The 18921-nt window shown below is 35.4% G+C and overlaps 1 protein-coding gene across 5 annotated transcripts in view; it reads left to right on the forward strand.

Moving 5' to 3' along the window:
- lrp1bb (low density lipoprotein receptor-related protein 1Bb) overlaps window positions 1-18921 on the forward strand; it is a 236922-nt gene that overhangs the window by 122807 nt on the left and 95194 nt on the right. For all 5 annotated transcript variants that reach the window (XM_037976153.1, XM_017420710.3, XM_017420705.3 and 2 more), the window contains 10 exons: window positions 1396-1615; window positions 2191-2380; window positions 4831-4953; window positions 5298-5441; window positions 6542-6667; window positions 7490-7603; window positions 13901-13981; window positions 14130-14300; window positions 15167-15349; window positions 17893-18093. In XM_037976153.1, coding sequence (XP_037832081.1) covers window positions 1396-1615; window positions 2191-2380; window positions 4831-4953; window positions 5298-5441; window positions 6542-6667; window positions 7490-7603; window positions 13901-13981; window positions 14130-14300; window positions 15167-15349; window positions 17893-18093 — 1553 coding nt within the window. The remainder of the gene's footprint in view (window positions 1-1395; window positions 1616-2190; window positions 2381-4830; window positions 4954-5297; window positions 5442-6541; window positions 6668-7489; window positions 7604-13900; window positions 13982-14129; window positions 14301-15166; window positions 15350-17892; window positions 18094-18921) is intronic.

Genomic DNA, 18921 nt, shown 5'->3' on the forward strand with positions numbered 1-18921 from the left:
TTTCTGGAGATCGACAATGTTTTTTGTTTTGTTTTTTTCTTCCTGGAGTATAAAACGTTGCTCTGCCATGTCAGAGAGAGCAGATTTTGTAACGTCTTGCAGAGTATAAGTCCAGCTTTACCAGTTTTGAAAAAGGTTTTGCAAATGTTACTTTGGTTTAAATGCTGAGCTCTGTCTTTAAGGCACTCCTCTGTCCTGCTCGATCCCTGATAATTATTCTTGACAGTTGTCTTATCTGTTCTTTCTCTTTTCTTTTGCATTTAGCCACTGATTTACTCTTATGTTTCCATAAATATGTCTTCACCTAGATTTTATACTTGGCCCATTCCACCCTATTTGTTTGCTTACATAGACTACAGTTAACCTAATATAGGTAAATCACGTGACTCAAGCTTTCACATGGATTTTGGCGGATTTAGAGTGCTTCATTTACATGGAGTGTGGACCCACATTTCAGATCTGCACATAAATATGTCTGGAAAACTACTGCTGTAAACTCTGTCTAACCACACCATTTGATATAGTTCGGGATAACTTCTTTTTTATTATTATTTCATATTTTGTAGTGAGAAATTTTAATGCAACCATATTACTTATTATTTAGAACCATTGTGGTTTTAAACAAGGGAATGGTCTTTCAAGGATAAAAAAATAAACAAACAAACGAAAAAAATGTCTTCTACACAAGGTATTATTTCTTTATTTTTTTTATTTTTGTGTTACATTTTCTTTGAGATCAAACCACTAATTAAAAAAATACCAGTTAGGTACATACATGGTTTCAGTGAGTGAGCATGGGTGGGGTTCTCTAATCTCAAAATGCATCTTTCTTACATTTTAATATACAACAATAACCTGTTTATTTACAAACAAAAAAGTATATATACATATATAAATATTTTTTATATATTATGTTTATATTTTAAACATCACTATTTAACTATTTTCCCAGTTTATTTTTAACTACATGATTCTTTGTGAAGTAACATGTAAAAAGGTAGCATAGTGAAAAGCTCATGTTTTTCTATGGGCACCCATAACAAAGGTCAGTAGACACATTTCATTCTGACATAAAACAGATTATTTTGAGAGAAGCTGGAAAAAAGGCTGCTGTCACATCTGTATTGATTGATAAGAAATAAAAGCAGAGGGGAGGCAGGTGGAGGCAGCAGCAGGCACAACTATTTTATATCAGCATGTCAGAGATGAATGAGAAGCAAAAATACCTGTCGGACTTTGAATATAAGAAGTGATCAGTGTTCAGGGTGAAAGCCGATGCTGCTGCTGCTGCACTCCTGCATGACACTTTCCAGCTAGATTAAAAGTGATGACTCTTGTTTCTGTATATGTGTAATAACTGCTCGTACTGGATGTGTCCACCTCTCTGTATGACAGCTGGATGTACTGGACAGACTGGGAAGAGGATGAAGTCAATGACAGCATAGGGCGGATAGAAAAAGCCTGGATGGATGGATCTAATCGGCGCATTTTTGTGACCTCCAACATGCTGTGGCCCAATGGGCTGACACTGGACCATAGTACCAGTACTATGTACTGGTGTGATGCCTACTATGATCACATTGAGAAGATCCACCTGAATGGAACTGGAAGGATGGTATATTTTGATATTTGTGTTAAATGTGTCATGATTTTTATTTTTATTTACCCCCTCTTTCCAAGTCAAATAGATGTTTGATGTTTCTGATTACATAGTTAATAACTGGGTTATTAAAAACATCAATCTTAAACATTTGTCAGTGATTTAAAATGGTTATTAGTGGCCAATCTTGCCTTAGTAGAAAACCTTTGTAGTAACAGTGTTAATTTTCAAAGCAAAAAGAAAAAATAAAAACTCTCATCTTCCCAAACAACTGCCAACAGAACACTCTTTCTTCTTTAACTGCTCCCGTTGACTGCAGTTAAACTGGTACATTAGTGGTAATGAATTATTTGTAAATGATCTCTCAATCATTGCCAAGATTTTATCAAACACTATTACAAGCAGAAAATTCTGCCTAGATACATTTGTGCAGAGACATAACTAGCATTCATCATGCCCTGAATAATATCTAAGCCCATATTTAAACATTTAGAGTCCTCTTTGAGATGATTGAATTTTTTGTTGCTGATGATGTCCCTCTGAAGCTCTCCTAATCCTTTGATTAAATTGCATGTTGTTTCATGTTGCAGGTGGTGTACAAGGGAAAAGAGCTGAACCATCCTTTTGGAATCTCTCATTATCGTAATTTCATCTTTTGGACGGAGTACATGAACGCTTCTGTATTCCAGCTGGACTTGTCCACAGGCGATGTCACTCTGCTGCGGAGCGAGAGACCACCTCTATTTGGCCTGCGTGTCTATGATGCACAGAGTCAGCAAGGTTGGCTGCTTTCCCTTCATTTAGTGGTTTTCCAGTGCTGCTGAATCGTGAATCACTTCCTTAACAGAGAAAGTGGCTGTTTTGCACTGGAAATAGGACCTCTCTGTGCTGAGTGTCTAGAACTGTGTCTCCTCCTACACACATTGCCGTTAGTGAAGGGCTAGTTTGTCTCCTAATTCATAGAGGACTTTGACAAGCAGTGACAGTGACTTTCAGATCACTTTGAATTCCATATGTAGTCAAATACAGCAGGTAATCAAGGTGTACAGAGCTTGGCAAGCTCAGCCTCACTCTTAGTTATATTCAGTCAGGAACCCCTGCTGTCAGATTATAATGTACTGAGTCCTTCATTGTACTTAGAAAGTGCAGAGTTGAGAAAGTGTATTATAACCCTTTTACATCAAATTTAGCATGTGCAGGTTTCTCTAAAATTAATGGAACAGTAAGCCTAATGTCTTTATTTTATTTTTACTGTATGCTGAGGCAAAATGAATTTGAGATCAAAAGATAAAATAAGCATTTTAGCTTTTTTTTCTTTTTTTTCAGGACTTGAAACAAGATATTGTTTTAATAGAACTCATGAGCAACTTTTGAAAATATAGAAGGAATTACTTAGAACCTAATAAATTGATCAAAACTGAAAGCTTAGTTGCAAATTATTAATCTGTAATAACTGCATCACCCATTGATATCGCCAAGGTTTTTGTATTTTTCTTTTCTTTTTTTTTCTTATTTTTTCTGGATTTTCCCCACAACTTTATTTACATTATATGAAAAAGAAAGATAAAAAAAAAAAAAAAATCTCTTTAAATAAAGCCTGTACATTTAATCTGAGATTGCCTATGACCATGGAAACTTTAGAGTTCAATCCATCCATCCATCCATCTTCTTCCGCTTATCCGGGGTTGGGTTGCGGGGGTAGCAGCCTAAGCAGGAAAACCAATTCAAGTTCAATTAAAAACTCTATTAGAGTGCAGAATTGTTGATCAAAAAAAGCTTGACTCATTGTGGCTTTAAGCCATAATCAAGAAATGAAAGTAGTAATTATAACCTAAAACCAAAATTTCCAACCTGAGATTCCCATTGCCTAAAAGATTCACAGGGGTTATGCAAACTTTACACTGCATAAACAATGTTAATATGGATTTATTTATTTTAATGGGTTATTACAAACCCAGAAGGTTTCCATAAAGACAAATGCTTGTGTGAGCACCTACAACTCAGTAAAACAGCTGATAATGATTTATTTGTTTAATTATTTCTATCTTTAAAATGACATACATGATTACACAGCACAGCTCACAGACACATTCCAACTTCCAGTCAGGAAAATAAATGTCTGGAAGCCATAGATGTAACAGATCTTATAACAAGGGTTAACATATGAAATGTAGAGCTTAATTATGAAGGGTTTTAAAAACTAATAAAATCATTTAGTCAGAGCAAATAAGTTTGGAATGAATGAATAGATGAAGGGTTTTGTTTCTCATTTATTGATAAGTCTGCTCCTGTCATCAATGGATGCAACAACAGGTGTATCTCAGTCCCAACTATGACACAACAGCAGTATCTAATGCTGTGGGAATGAAAACCTGTTTATTTTCCTTCTGCAATAAATGATGATCGATTCATGCTGTTATAATGCTGAAAAGAACAGATAGCAGACAAAAAGGATATTGCTGTCACCAAAGAGGTTCACTGGCCCTGATAGGAGGTACTTCTGTGTTATTTCATAAAAGATATGTAAAAGCATACCATTCTGAATGTAGAGAGGGGAAAAAAAGCAAACATTTTAACAAAAAAGTGTCACGATTGTGTGCTTTTGTTGCAACCTCAAAACATTTTATCAACATTTCATCTAAGCGCATCGAAGCTGTTTATTGTGAGCCAAATAGGCACATAATCCAAGTCAACTCTTAGCTACAGCATGCACAGACTTATTCAAGCTATACAAAGTGTTGGCTGGACATTTTCCTATTGTTTATGTCACTGAATAGATTAATTGGTTGTCCAGTACTGAGTATTAGTGATTGGTTTTCACAAAACTAAAAGCTTTATCTCATTGGCTCAGGCACTGCTTCTAGACATTGTGTTAAATGAAAGTGACAAAGGTGTCACATGCCTTAACTTTATATGTCCCTTTTTGCTTTTAAAGACTGACAGTTTTCTCTAGAAAGACAAATTATCCCTCAAAGAATGATAAAAATGTCAAATGCATTTTACTAGTGGTGTTCCTTATAATTCATTTGGTGTATTGCACATCCGTGGCAGGTCAAACTAAAGCAAGCAATGAACTTTGTCTCAAAATGAGGATTTATTTTGAGAAGATTAAGAAGGTTAAAGGTCCCTAAACAGACAAAGCCACAGACTCATATTGTGCTTAAACTGAACTTGGAAATGGCAAAACCAAACAGAATACATCTTACTGGATTTGCAATCTATTTTCCCAGGTGAGAACGCATGCAGCGTGAATTATGGAGGCTGTAGTACCCTTTGCCTTGCCATCCCAGGAGGCAGAGTGTGTGCCTGCGCTGACAACCAAGTTTTGGAGAAGAACAATGTCACCTGTGCAGGTAGGAGGACATAATGAATCAGAGCGAACAGGAGGCCTAAGATCATCCTCTGCTACTCTCATCCTGGCTTCATCCTATGGGACAAAGTTCAAGTAGCATCTTTCTTTTTTCACATGCAAATTTGTTAATAAATAAATAGATAATAGTGGAAAATTATCCCGGTAGACCTCCAGTTATATGAACCAAATCCCAGCTGTTTAACATTTTGTGGGGTTGTGGGACATTATTAACTTGATTTGCCTGCTATTATAGCTTTGCCAATAATTTCTCCAAAACACATACTTCATAAAACAATCCCTTGACGAAGGGAATATTTTCCGCTCTTTTTTTTTTTTTTCTTCCAGAATCTTCTACTACTGGTTCAGCACAACCACAATGTAAAAGTGATGAGTTCCAGTGTCACAATCATCGCTGTATACGGGCCTTGTGGAAGTGTGACGGAGACGATGATTGTCTGGATGGAAGTGATGAGGAGAGCCACAGCTGCTGTGAGGATCTTGATTAGTCTGCAGGCAACACACTGCATAAAACAGCCATTCAGACATGCAGACACTGAACAAGTCAATACACTTGTAGGCACCGTCCATGCACCAAGCAAGAAAACTCCAAGCTTTTACGTTTATTTCTCTCTTGCTGTCAGCATCTGTGTTCCTAAATGTCACCGGAGCAGGGATGTTGAATGTGCTGCTGTTTCCCTTTGTGTTCTTGCAAAAGTGGATCCACTCTTTGACAAATTACTTGGATGAACTGGTTTGTAGATCGTTTGACTTTTTTGTGTGTGTTTAAAGCAGAAGCAGCATACTATAACATAATCATCTGTCAAAATCATAGGAATTGAAACCAATATACATACAAATATTTATTTTCGCTAATATTAATAAGTGAGTATGTGGACATCTTGATAAGTTGTCAAGGCAAACTGTGTAACACAACACAATGGTGTTCATAATCGAAAATATTTAACTTTATCTCTTTAGGCCATTAAAGCAAAACACTTTCTTACAAAGTGTTAACTAAAATATAATCTGACATGATGGAAACAATATCTGGGACAGGAAACCTGACGTTTACAAAACTAATTTGTTCAAAACTCTGGTCTCAGCACACTCTTGCACTATCTGACACCGAGATCTTGATTTATCTCAGATGAACACCACAACCCCGTTCGTAGAAATTAGGATGCCACTTACTGTGTTAAGGATGCACAAAAGATTGCAAATTAATTTAGTGCAACTTAGAAGAAGGGAAAAAAAATAATGACACTGAGTGCTCATTATCTAATTAGACCTAATTACAAAGCTTAAAGAGTATAAGGAGTTTGGCTCTTAGTTTTACACACACACATATATTCGTTGAATAGTGGGGAAATATATAAATAAATAAATAAATAAATAAATAAATGAACAGGACCTTTTTGTGAACGGGGCAGGGATAAATTCCCAGGAACAACCAAAGCAAATATTTTCTTTACTTATTATTATTATTATTATTATTATTATTTACTCATGGTTATATTTAGGTATTATCTTATGTTTTTTATACTCTTGTGAGATTACTGTCGGGCTCTTTGTTGTTTAAACTTTTTCAGACAATCACACCTGTCCTACTGATCAGTTCAAATGTAGCAACAATCGCTGCATTCCCAAAAGATGGCTGTGCGACGGCACAAATGACTGTGGGAACGATGAGGATGAGGCCAACATCACATGCTCAGGTATGTACTGCATGATTTTAATGCTTCTAATGTTTAGAAGAATGTTTTTTTTTACTTGTTTTCTTTAAGATGATGGATGCTCTGTTGGACTTTTTTCTGTGATTTAAGCCCATCAGCAATAAAGACTGTGGAAATTAAATGTCATACATCTTTCTTATCTATATAGAAATGTCTAAATCTTTTTGATAAGTCTTTTTTTTATTAAAATGTTCCTACCTGAGAGGTTGGTGTTTATATATAAATATACTTTTTTAACAGAAGTGTCAGTTGTAGTCAATGCAGCATTTATTTTAATATATATATATATATTTTTTTTTTTTTAAATGAGGCTGATGTAAGCAGATTTAGTGCAGCTCTATGAGTCATGTTGTGGGAAAACACTATGGTATTAAAGAGCTGAGGCACCTATGAGAGCCAGTAGTCTGTCAGGGACACCCACAGTGGATCACATTGTCTTCATGTTCTCAGTGGTGTCTCTCAGGAGCTTTTTATCCATAGAGGATCAATCAATGAGCATTAGCCAGCGAATGATGAATGCTTCCTCACTGTAAGATTGACATGCATATCCAACATCAGCGGGACACTGCTCGTGCGCTGTCATGTGCATGACCACCAGCATGTGACTGACGGCTCATCAAGCAACAGCACATTTCCCACGGCCATCAGACCTACTGTGCTCTGTGTGATTGAGTGATAAAGAGTGTGCACAGGCCAGACATTGACATTTTTGGTGATCTGCAGAACATTAGATGTTGTTGTGCAGTCTTGCATTGACTTATGCAGCTGTGATTGAATTAAGCGGCCACTTTTCTTGTTTCTCAGCCCGGCCCTGTCAAGACGACCAGTTCTCCTGCCAGAATGGACGTTGTATACCTCGAGGCTGGAGCTGTGATCAGGAGGACGACTGTGGGGATAAGTCTGATGAAATATCATGCAGTGAGTTTCAAGAATATTTAGGACATGCCATTCAAATGTCACAGGCTGGACATAAACACAGCTATTTGGAGCCTAAACTGCAATGGTAAACTGGTCACACTTTAAAATGTCACGCCCTGTGTAGTTATATTTACAGCTGCAGTGAGAAACATGTCGTACATAAAACAAAACTGTGAGAAATGTTAGAGCTGTAGATTTACATTGCTGACTGAATGGTTGTGTCATCAGTGGGTGAGATGTCAAAACTCATTTTACATTCTGCACTTGAAACACTCAGAATGTGACTGCATAATTCATGGCTGTGCCAGAAACCTGTCGACATTTTTACAATTTCTGCTCATAGACGTAACGATATATTTTACTTTTAATTGATAGACAGAAAATATATGTCGAGCAGCATTGCGCAGGATAATTCTATATAAGGCTGTTCTTTTTTACTTAATCTTAAAACCACACATAAAAAAGACAACTGCAGCAGTGAGACAATAAAAAACAGATGGACCTTTTTTATCATTATTCATTCTTTGTACTTAATTAGTGCATTTGCTTCCCTTTTCACAAGTTGGTTTAAAGTACATGCAAGAGATCTACAGTATTGTGCAACAGTTTTAAAGCATCTCTAATTATTGCTCGCTGCCATGAAAGGGGGGAAATTTGTAATTGTGTTAGTGTTTGTCTGCCATTTAGCAAAAAATCTTATGAACCATTGAATGGCTTTTAGTTAAACTCAGAAAGGGATGGAGTCAACATGGCTGTCATTACTAATTAAACTTTACCTATATTTAGCTAAAGTTCGGTTTGGTAATATTTAAGAGTCATCCTCAAACTATATGCCGAGGGCTAAAACGGTTGCACTAAATCTTTCTTTAAAACTATGGCATGCAAGTTGATGGGTGAATTCCTTCATGGAATGCTACTTTAATTTCTGTATATTTGGTGTCTAAAGAGCTGTACTTTTTAAAATAGTCTTCATCAATGGTTGTCCAGGCCTTCTGAAGGCATTTCAAAGTTTTTCTTTGACCTTTGATTTCCTTTTCACTTCATTTATGACCAGACCTTGCACCTGACTATGACAGCACATTGTGCCTAAGAAAAGGAGATTACTGGATAAGCAGAGATCAAAGGAAAATGATTTAAGCCTGTCTTTTAGCCCATGTCATGAACAATGCTTTGAAAGATCTTTGGAAAGCCTAAAGAAATAGTTTTCAAGGGCTATTAAGTTGCCAGGAAAGTATTAAGAAATGAGAGATGACCAAAGACTTTTACACAAGAAAACAAAAATGAACAAAAGAAAGAATGAAAGAACAAAAGAAAATAAAACCTAAGAGCGGATGTCAGCACATAGCTTGAAAATGCTTTTCATATTTTCTGTTGTGTAGCTGAAATTGTAAATGGAAAAGAAATGTACAGATTAGAAAAGATAGAATGTTACAGGATGGTTACAGGAATCCCAAACTTCAATAACATATTTTTATTTATTCTGTACAAGCAGTGTAATTATTGTTAATTAGTGGTATGGCTGAAAGAATGGGTAATTGATGATTCTGTTTAAATGCCCCAATACTCTTTGGATGGATTAGATATACTGTGAAACTACATTTGTGCACATTTATTTTTGGACAAACATTTATCCTGATGCTTCCATGAACTTGGCACTTTGCCAGCTCTTAAATAGATTACCATGAAAGCTGGTAGAGATGTTGATACCAACTAGAGGATGATTTATACTTGTTTAGTGATGCCTCATTTTTATTTATAGTGCCAACCTAACAGCATTCACGTCAGCCTCAGTTTTACTGTGCACCCGTTAGTAAATTAAAGGATACAGTGCATTTAACTCAATGCAGTGAGCAATACACAGAGCTGCAGGTAGAGTACCACACTTGTTTTAATATGTGCTTTCACAGAAAATATGATTTAGGAGTATTGTGTTGCATCATGTGGGCTGAACGTGTGCGGCACAATGTTTTTCTTTTTTTTTTGTCCTTGTGAACCAAATGATGTTGTCTTCTATGTTCTCCATTTGATACACACCTGCCAGTTTCTTTTGACTAACTGGGACAAAAATATCTTAAAGTTGGTCAAATACAAGTCCAATCCATCTCCCTGAGATGCCACATTGATTGACATCTGTCTGCGTATCAATTTGATTTTTCTTTTTTATGCAGTTCTTTTGTTTTGTTTTTATTTCATTGAAATTGGTAGTTCTTGAAAGTTTTAAATAAAACTGGTCACAGCCACAAAGATGCAGGTCAAATAGATTGTTCAATACACTGGTTTTATTAAAAAAACACAAAAAAATAAAGCAGAAAAAGAGTGAACGATGTGGAGACAAGGACAGATTTTGGGTTTTACTTGCTGTAAGGTCAGCAAGATATTTTTCATTTGTGTAAATGAAATGCAGTTTTTGAATGTGAAAAATAATTTATTAAAACAACTTATAATCCACTGTATTTCTAATTAATTGGAGGGAATCCAAAATGACCATGAATCAAGATCTAAAAGGAACAATGCAACAACTTTTGTACTAAAGGTTTTATTGTGATTTTATTACTTTCATGTTTAAATGAGCACATTGTAATCTGTCATTGGGGTGTTACGGTTATCATTTTTTACTTAGAATGCAGAAAAGCAGGTCAGATTTGTTATTTTAAAGCAGTATTAATTGTTAATTATTTTCAGTATTCTTATGTCTTTTTAGACATTAATAATATTTTTTGTATGCTCAAAAAATTAACAAAACTAAATGTAGTACAAGGGAAGAGTAAAGTTTTGGAAATTTGTGTGAATAATAAAATTTATTTATTAGCTAAAGAGCACAACTTAGAAGCTAGAAGATTTACCAGGGACCATGACAATTTTTTTTATTTATTTTTATTTTTTGTCATTAAAAAAAAAAAAAAGTTGTCATGGCCCCTGGTAAATTACAGTCTCCTGATTATCAACAGGTCTGTTTGTTTATGACTTTGTGCTAAATTGTGTTGCTTCTGGAAGACAAATTTTGGTTGTTATTAAAATGAGCTGTCTCAGCCTGTGCTTGCCGGTGCAATTTTGGAATTTCACCTGCAGAACTGTAATTCCCACAAGTGCTATTTCTGAATTGAAACTATATTCTAAATTGTGAGGCATATCAAATCTGGGCCTCAGAGTCAAACCGTGCACCAAAGGACCTCTATAATTTGTTTAAATTCAATTCTACTTAGAGCTGATTATTTCTTATTGAATATATTGTGACTTTCTCATGCATTGCTGCACTCGGTTGAGATTTTTTGCTCTTAAAACGAAAGCTAGACTGGCGGTAACACCTTGAAATATATATATCTCAGCTAAGGTCAGTGAGTTAAAAATGCTCTGTTTTGGATAAATTTTAGAAAACATAAAGAGGAGAAAAACTCATAAGCTATTAAGGTTTTTGGAGTTATTTGAAGATGTATTTAACCTTTCATTATGTGAGCAGGAAAGAGTGTCTGGGGCTGGCTGTGAAAGATGTTTTCAGCAGTGAGGTTGAACTAGTTGAATTAGCAGCATACATTTAAATGATGAGGGAGAAGGTTTTAAGATTCTCTTTAATCACTATTTGTATTAAATCAGCCTTTAACAGTGATTGATGTTTGCCAAGTGCTGCTCTGTGCTGTATCTCGTCAGCCTCCCTTTGTGTGTCCTAAGCTGCTTCAATACGCAGTCACAAACAGCCAGGGTGTAAGCAGTAATTAAAGTTCATGCTCGGCTTCATTCAATCATAATCAAGCTGTGCAGCAAAACATATTCTCTCCCATACTGTTGTCTGAGCTTCCTCAGGCATTACTTCTCTGCAGGCACTCTTCTGTGAAGCTCTGGCAGCTCACTTAGCTTCAGTAGAGCTTCTGTGGGTTTTGGAACACCTGAAGCTCCGTGGTGGCTGCCTTAGAGATTGATGTTAATTTGGATTTTGTTTGTCAGTAGTTTAGTACTTGTCACACATTGTCTTCTGTTGGACTATCTGTTCTCTTGATGCCGTCATTATTTATAGATGCTGGTGTTTCATTTTTAGCCCTGCTCACTGTTTACTTGAAACTCTCATTATTTATGCATGCTCACGCTTCATTCTTAACAAATGTTAAATTCCAGGCAGCCGTGTGCTGTCAGTGAGACCTACGACCTTTGAGGAAAATACAGCCTGCTGTGAATGACACTTATATGATAATGATTCAAAATAACTCCTCTACAGTGCCAAATGTATTCCATACAGCTGCAGCAACAAATCAATTCAAATGAAGACTCACATTTCATACAGAAGTCAATAAAGCTTCAGGCATTCAGTATACAGTATACCAAAAACTAGGCTGGTATGTGATGGGAATACAAATGTCAGTCCTGACAATGTCATCAGCTTACCAAAAAAAAAAAAAAAAAAAAAAAAAAAAAAAAAAAAAGAAAACAAAACAACAAAAAAAAAACTGTAGAATCAGATTTCATATAACTACTGCAACACAGGAGACAATACTGAAGCTGTCAATTAAACTAGAGTAGTTCACAGTAGTTTCTTGACTAGGTGACAGAGTTGAAGTTAATAGAAGAAGAAAACCTAAAAATCTGATAAGTATTTCTAGCATTTCTTGAGGGAATGCATATCATCTGCCACATTTTATGACAGTTTTAAACCAAAGTTACCTTATAATAACAGGGAAACAGTTATGTATAAAAGTTGACCTTACAATTGACATTATGTAATATGGTGAGATCCAATAAGATGTGAAAATGCTCAAAGAATGTACTGGGGAGGACTCATTAGCTACATAAAAAAAACAAAAAAAAACTGTCTGTAAAATTGACTGAATTAGAGCCTTTTTTACTTGACTTTGGTTGCTGCGCTGCGGCAGCCAATTGGGGTGAATTTAAAGGTTAATCATTTGTAGACCATTGATCACCTTTTGAGAGTTTCATTAGTATCCATCCAGTGGTTCATGAGATATTTTGTTAACAGACAGGCAGGGTTGACACCAGCAGTTTTAAGCCTTATTATTGCACAGTGTGTACTGCTCAGTATGTGTTGGGGTTGATAGTCAGCTACTAGCACAACAGATTTTAGCTCAATATCTATAAAATTGGCTGAGGTAAAGAGACTTTGTCTTGGCTATGGATGATTGACTTTGGCAGCCAATTTGAGTTTGGGTGACAACAAAATTAATTAGTTAAAGATACACATCTAGTAATTCTTTTCTGAAAGTTTCTTTAAAATCTGTGCAGTGGTTCATGGGATACTTTACTAACAGACATGCTGAGTTAACTCCAGTAGTTAATAGAAAAGTTGTAAAATCAGACCTAACTCAATGTATAAAAATATGTGTTGGAAATAAGTCTCAGCTACTACAACACCAAATTTTACCTGTTATAGCAGTAGGTGATAATTAAATATGAATGTAAGACAGAAAAATGTATTGTTTTATGTATATACTGGATGACCTGCGTTTAAATAGAAATGACGAGTCGCGTATGTTAGAAGTTGTTTGAGCGAAGTTTGCTTTTCTGTTTCATGGTAAAGCGTGTTTTCCATCTAGTTCTGTGACTGGAGGCATTGAACAAGAGATGAAATGTGAAAATAGAAGTTGTGGTAAATAAACCACAGCACTTCAACTCTCCCCTGAGTACAAAGCATTAATCAGAGAAGGAATTTCACTATATTTTCCACCTAAAACCAGGGCCACCAATACAAAGAATCTGGCAAGTATTTCAGAATCACAATTATAGGTGCAATTTAGACTCGAGAACATGGCCATTTTTGCAGCTACTTTCAGCATAATTTCCCAAAACAATGTTAAATGAATTGCAGTTTTTTATTTATTTATTTAGTTATATTTTCTTAAAAAAATATATCTTTGGCATTCAAAAAAAGATTTGCTAATAACATTTGTCTTTTTTTTTCCTTTTTTTCTTCTTAAGCTTAATGAGCTTTCTTTCTTAATGTAGAGCTATTACAAATCTAAATCATTAGCTTTATATGCTTAATACAATCATGTAAAAGTCTTGGAGATGATACTTTAATTAATGTGACTTCTTTAAAATAGTCTTAATCAAAGTAACACAATTTAGTTTCTACTTTTATCAAATATTATTCATTATGGCTCAAGTTACAATGTTGTCTACAAAGTAATCTAAAACCCTACTTTTTCTCACTTGTTAAGAAAATGTCAATTAATGTGGTCAAAGTGTAAATTTTTCAATATTTCCGTACCAAGAATAGGAGGTTACTTTACATTTATTCATTCAGGAATATTTGGATTAAACTTGTTTTTTTTTATTTGCTTACATTTTTTCCAGCTTTCCCCACCTGCAGGCCCCTTACAGAATTCAGCTGCTCAAATGGCCGGTGCATCAGTGTCAAGTGGCATTGTGATTCCGGTGAGAGCTTTTAAAGCCCAAGAGAGTTTTCCCACAAAACAAGTTTCCCATTGACAAATGGTTTACACATCTGCTGAGTACTGTTGAATGGTAAGGTTTTTTGTTAGTTTTTTTGTTTTCTATAAAAAAGTTTAATCTCTGTCCATAGATAACGACTGTGGCGATGGCAGTGATGAAGTGGGCTGCATCCAGACCTGTTCTAACAGTCAGTTTCAGTGCACCAGTGGACGCTGTATCCCAGACCACTGGGCTTGCGATGGTGACAACGACTGTGGCGACTTCAGTGACGAGAACACAACCTGTAGAGGTGGATCTGCATGTAAGAATGTCTGTGTGGCTTTTTAAAATGTTCAAATTGCTCACACGTTGAGTCAGTATAAACACAAGGTACCTGGACAAACACATGCCCTGGTTAAACCAATAATTAAGAGAATAAAGGAGTTACTATTTTGTTGAATTGTATGTCAGCATCTTTAGAAGCGAATTGATGTGTCTCCATCTGCTTCAGTTTGTGCTGTAAAAGATTTAGTATTGTTGGTTTTTATTTTAGTGGTATAAATACTGTTTTCTGAGTTGTGTGAAGAAAACTTGGCATGATTCTATGCTGGGGAATGTTACCGAAAGGAATTGTATCATTTAATCTAATTATCAGAGAAAGTTAATGAAAGGTCCTCGAAAACTCACAGCTCACTTGCTTGTCACTAGAATGTGGAGACAATTCATCAAACTATACCCTGAATTGAACTGCAGGACTCTCAATCCCCTTTGTGTCTGACTCATTGGGTTGAATGAGACTTTGTATTGTCTTTGCTGTTGGGAATAATGGCTTTGTCTCGAAGAATAAGGCAAATGGTTCATTAGGTTATTAACATCAAATAAAATACACACAATGAATGATTCATATCTCAAGTCATTGTGGTATTGTAGCTTTGAATTATTCTAAATGTGTACAAATTATCATTTGCATGTGTGTGTGTGGTGGTGGTGATGGTGGTGAACACTTGTGAAATAACTTCTTTGAATCTTTTTGAGTCTTGCTGACCTTTTAGCTGCTAAATGGCCAGGTTTAAATGTGTATATTTTAAAACCAGTCTGTTAAGGACAGCCAATTATTGTTGCGCTCTCACAAGGTGTGCTGTAGAATAGATCTGTAAATCAATAATTGCTGAATTACATCTGTTTCAGTGCTGCCATCCGTGATTGAGTGCAGCGAGGATGAATTCCACTGTGTCGCCGATGGAACCTGCATCCCAGAACGTTGGAGATGTGACGGAGACAAGGACTGTGAGGATGGAAGCGATGAGAAAGATTGTGAGGGAACAAAAAGGATGTGTGACCCCAAGGCCAAGTTTACCTGCAAAGATACAGGTAGTGACTACAGAACCAAAAGTAAAACAAAATCTACAACAGCAGTTGGCCTTTGGTTGAAATGTTCCACAGGTGACACTTAATTGTTACCTTTACTGGGACTGATGAGGCATTTTGATCAGAGAGTACTGATTGAAAATGAGATGTTTGTTATTTTTTTCTTAAATGACAACCAGAATTTTTTTAAACTTAAGCTTGACTTTGATTGGATTGGTTTCTTTTCCTGAAGGAAATTCTGTGTTTTTCCATTACATACATGTACACATAAACAGTAATACTACACATATAAATAAAATAAATATTTGTTGAATATCTTTTGCAGCTTATCAGTTGTCGTAAAGAGCAGTGTCAAAAATCATGAATGGATGCATGTAACATCATAAAAATCCTGCTGTGTGAGCATTAAAACACTTAACTAATACATTTTTTTTCTTTTTCCTAAACTTTTTATAAAGAATAAAACTCCAGTAGTTTTATGAACCACTTTCTCTATCAGTTATTGATTATAAAACATTTTATAGAGGCTTTGTTAACTGGTGAGCTCTTGATGATTACGTTTGTGGTTCATTTTGGTTCAACCAGTCAGGGTATTTCAGAGTCCATCTACCCAAATCTAGCACTATTTTATTATTTTATTTAGCAATTGTAAAAAAAAAAAAAGGACAGAAAGAAATCCCAGCTACTTGCAAAACTTTGCCCTTCAGCTTTGCCTCATCCCTTGACAGTTTTATCTAGAATAGAGGCCAAGCTGCATGGTGACAGGTTGATTAGACCACACAATTATTAATTACTCTAATTCTTCTGTGTCACACTTCTCTGCTCTGGTGATGCTGTCCTCCCCAGAAGAGCTTAGTGCCTTCTCTGGGAATATTCAAAAACTTATATCTAAAAATAGCTATTTTTTGTATACAAAAGCTGCAAACTAATGTCCCATTTTTCTCTGAACATTTTCACTTTAGGCATCAGTGTGCTTCCAAATGTAACAAATAAAACTGACAAAGCTGCAGGCTTTGATCTTGTGTTCATAAATGCAGTGCAGCAAAACAGAAACAAAGTTCAATTTGAGAAAAAAATGAGGGGGAAATGTGTGAGACAACTGAAGGCATGCAGTAAAAGTGCATGTTGTGCACTTTTATGAACTATAAAATAAGTAAGGCTTTCTGACAAAGAAAGGATTTTCAGAGATATTTAAACTGATGACATTTACTTTTCAACTGAACAGTTTGACAGTAAATGTGGAGCTTAGTGATGCATATATATCACACACACACACACACACACACACACACACACAGATGCTGGTTGCGGTGCAGAACTTACATCAGGCTGTTAAATGCAGTTACCACATTTGAATTGTATGCATGTTTACTAATAATTTAACTTTGAAATTAAAATAAATTTTATGACTTTAAGTTTTCAACCCTGAGCGTTCATCTGATTTGGATAAAATCATTGTGGAAATATTGCCAAAAAATCTTAAGTTCCTTCAAGGTATATAAGCAGTAATTGTGAGAAAGATGTGTGGATCCATGTGTTTATTTATTTAGTTTAATGAAGTCCTTATCCATTCTTAAAAGAAACAAAAATAAATCTCTTATAAACTCATCTGTAAATTATTCTGTATTGATGGAATAAAAGCAGCAAAACCTGAATCAATAACCGCTGCTTAGTAAAAACAGTCAGATGTTGTATTTTATTTTAATTCACTCTCTGAGTAAAATCATGTTTGAAATAAAAGTTAAAGTTTTCTTGCTTATATTCTAAATAAAATTGTTTTGCTAAAAAATCTGTTATTTCAGCTACTCTTTACTAAACAGACCAAAAACTATTGAGTTTTCTTTGAAATAAGTAGATTCACATCTCTAGTTTTACCAATGCTTTACAGACTGGAAAGATTATCTTTTTTATACAAACATAACAGGCATTTAAAACATAAAACCTGAGTTCATAAGTGTTATTCAGCTTTGTTTTCAACTTGACAATAGAATGTCTTAGAAACAAGATAAAGACACTGATGTATCTAAACAAACTTGGATCCACACCAAACACTCAACAGATTCTCAGCCTCACATGTCAGTTTACACTGATCTGACACTGGTGGGAAAAAAAACAAAACAAAACAACGTGTGTATGTTGCAACACAATCTTGACACATTTGTTGTGTTTGTTTTCTTCCCTGCCACCTCCTCATGGTTCCACCTACAGGTACCTCCTAATTCCAGTGAGGGAACCACAAATAATCCTCTGGTAGTATTAGAAAGAGGAGTCTTCTGTGGTCTTTTTATCAAGTTAAATATGTACCACAGAGCATAAAACTGACAAGTCAAACATTTGTCTTTTTTAAAGGAACAAAAAAATGCTAAATGTGTTTCAGGTAGTTAAGACACAGAGCTTTAATGCTGCACCCTAAAATATTTGTGTTTAAAAAGATGATAATCTCAAAAGACTATATATTTGAAACTTGAAATGAAAATAAAATGAAAATGAAAATAAATGTTAAATTTGAAATTTACTTTCATTCTTCTTGACATCTCAAACTACAGGCAAGTGTATTACAAAGAGTTGGGTGTGTGATGGGGACATTGACTGTGAGGATCGCTCAGATGAAGAGTCCTGTGAGTCAGCTGTCTGCAAGCCGCCCAAATACCATTGTGCCAACGACACCTCAGTGTGCCTCACACCTGACAAGATCTGCAATGGCAAAGTGGACTGTGCTGACCGCTCAGACGAAGGACCCATCTGTGGTAATGTTTGTCTGATTTTGTTCTTTTGAACCTTATTCTGTCATCCTGAAAGTATAATTACATACTCAAGCAAGTCTGTTGCTTAAAGCATAAGGAATTGAGAAGATTACAGACCCACAGATGATTACTAAAAATCTCATTCCACCACCTTGGATATGTTGGCTGCTGTAGCATGTATTATTGCTGTGTGAAGGCTTTCAACAAGGTTTCAATCCTTGCTGTTAAAGCAGCCTCACAAGGCTGCATGGCAATGAATCCCAAAGGTGTTTGATGGGTTTGGCTTCATGGCATGTCAACAGTATCAGCAGGCCAAATGAATTAATGGCTGCAGCTCCTCAGCTTCATGCACAATGATATAGAAAATAAAAATTAAATATCTTCTTTTTACAAATTTACAAACATTGTTTTGTCAAAATAGCATTTTTTTTTCTATTTAGCATTGCTTCAAATAATAGGCCTATTAACAGTTTAGATCAATAAGGAAACATTATGATTCACTCATTTATAAAGTGTTTGGGTCAAAATTAAGCTCATATACAGTTCCTTGGCACACAGCCTGAAAGTTATTCATGCATTTGACTCAAAATATGAAGAAAATGTAGAACATATAAATGCTTTGTCTATCTGTTAAGAACATGAATGCATGTACATTTTACATGTTTTTGGTTTTCAGATGTATGTTACAGACATCTTACAAAAATCTGATCAAAGCATTTGCAAATAAATTACTTGTGGAAAAAAAAAAGACCAGAAAGAACTGTCTGAAACTTGTCAGCTGTGAGATTGTATCATACCAGCTGCAAACCCTTTAGGCATGTTGATCTTATA

The sequence above is a fragment of the Kryptolebias marmoratus genome, linkage group LG6 (assembly GCF_001649575.2).
Source record: "Kryptolebias marmoratus isolate JLee-2015 linkage group LG6, ASM164957v2, whole genome shotgun sequence".
Taxonomy (NCBI): Eukaryota; Metazoa; Chordata; class Actinopteri; order Cyprinodontiformes; family Rivulidae; genus Kryptolebias; species Kryptolebias marmoratus.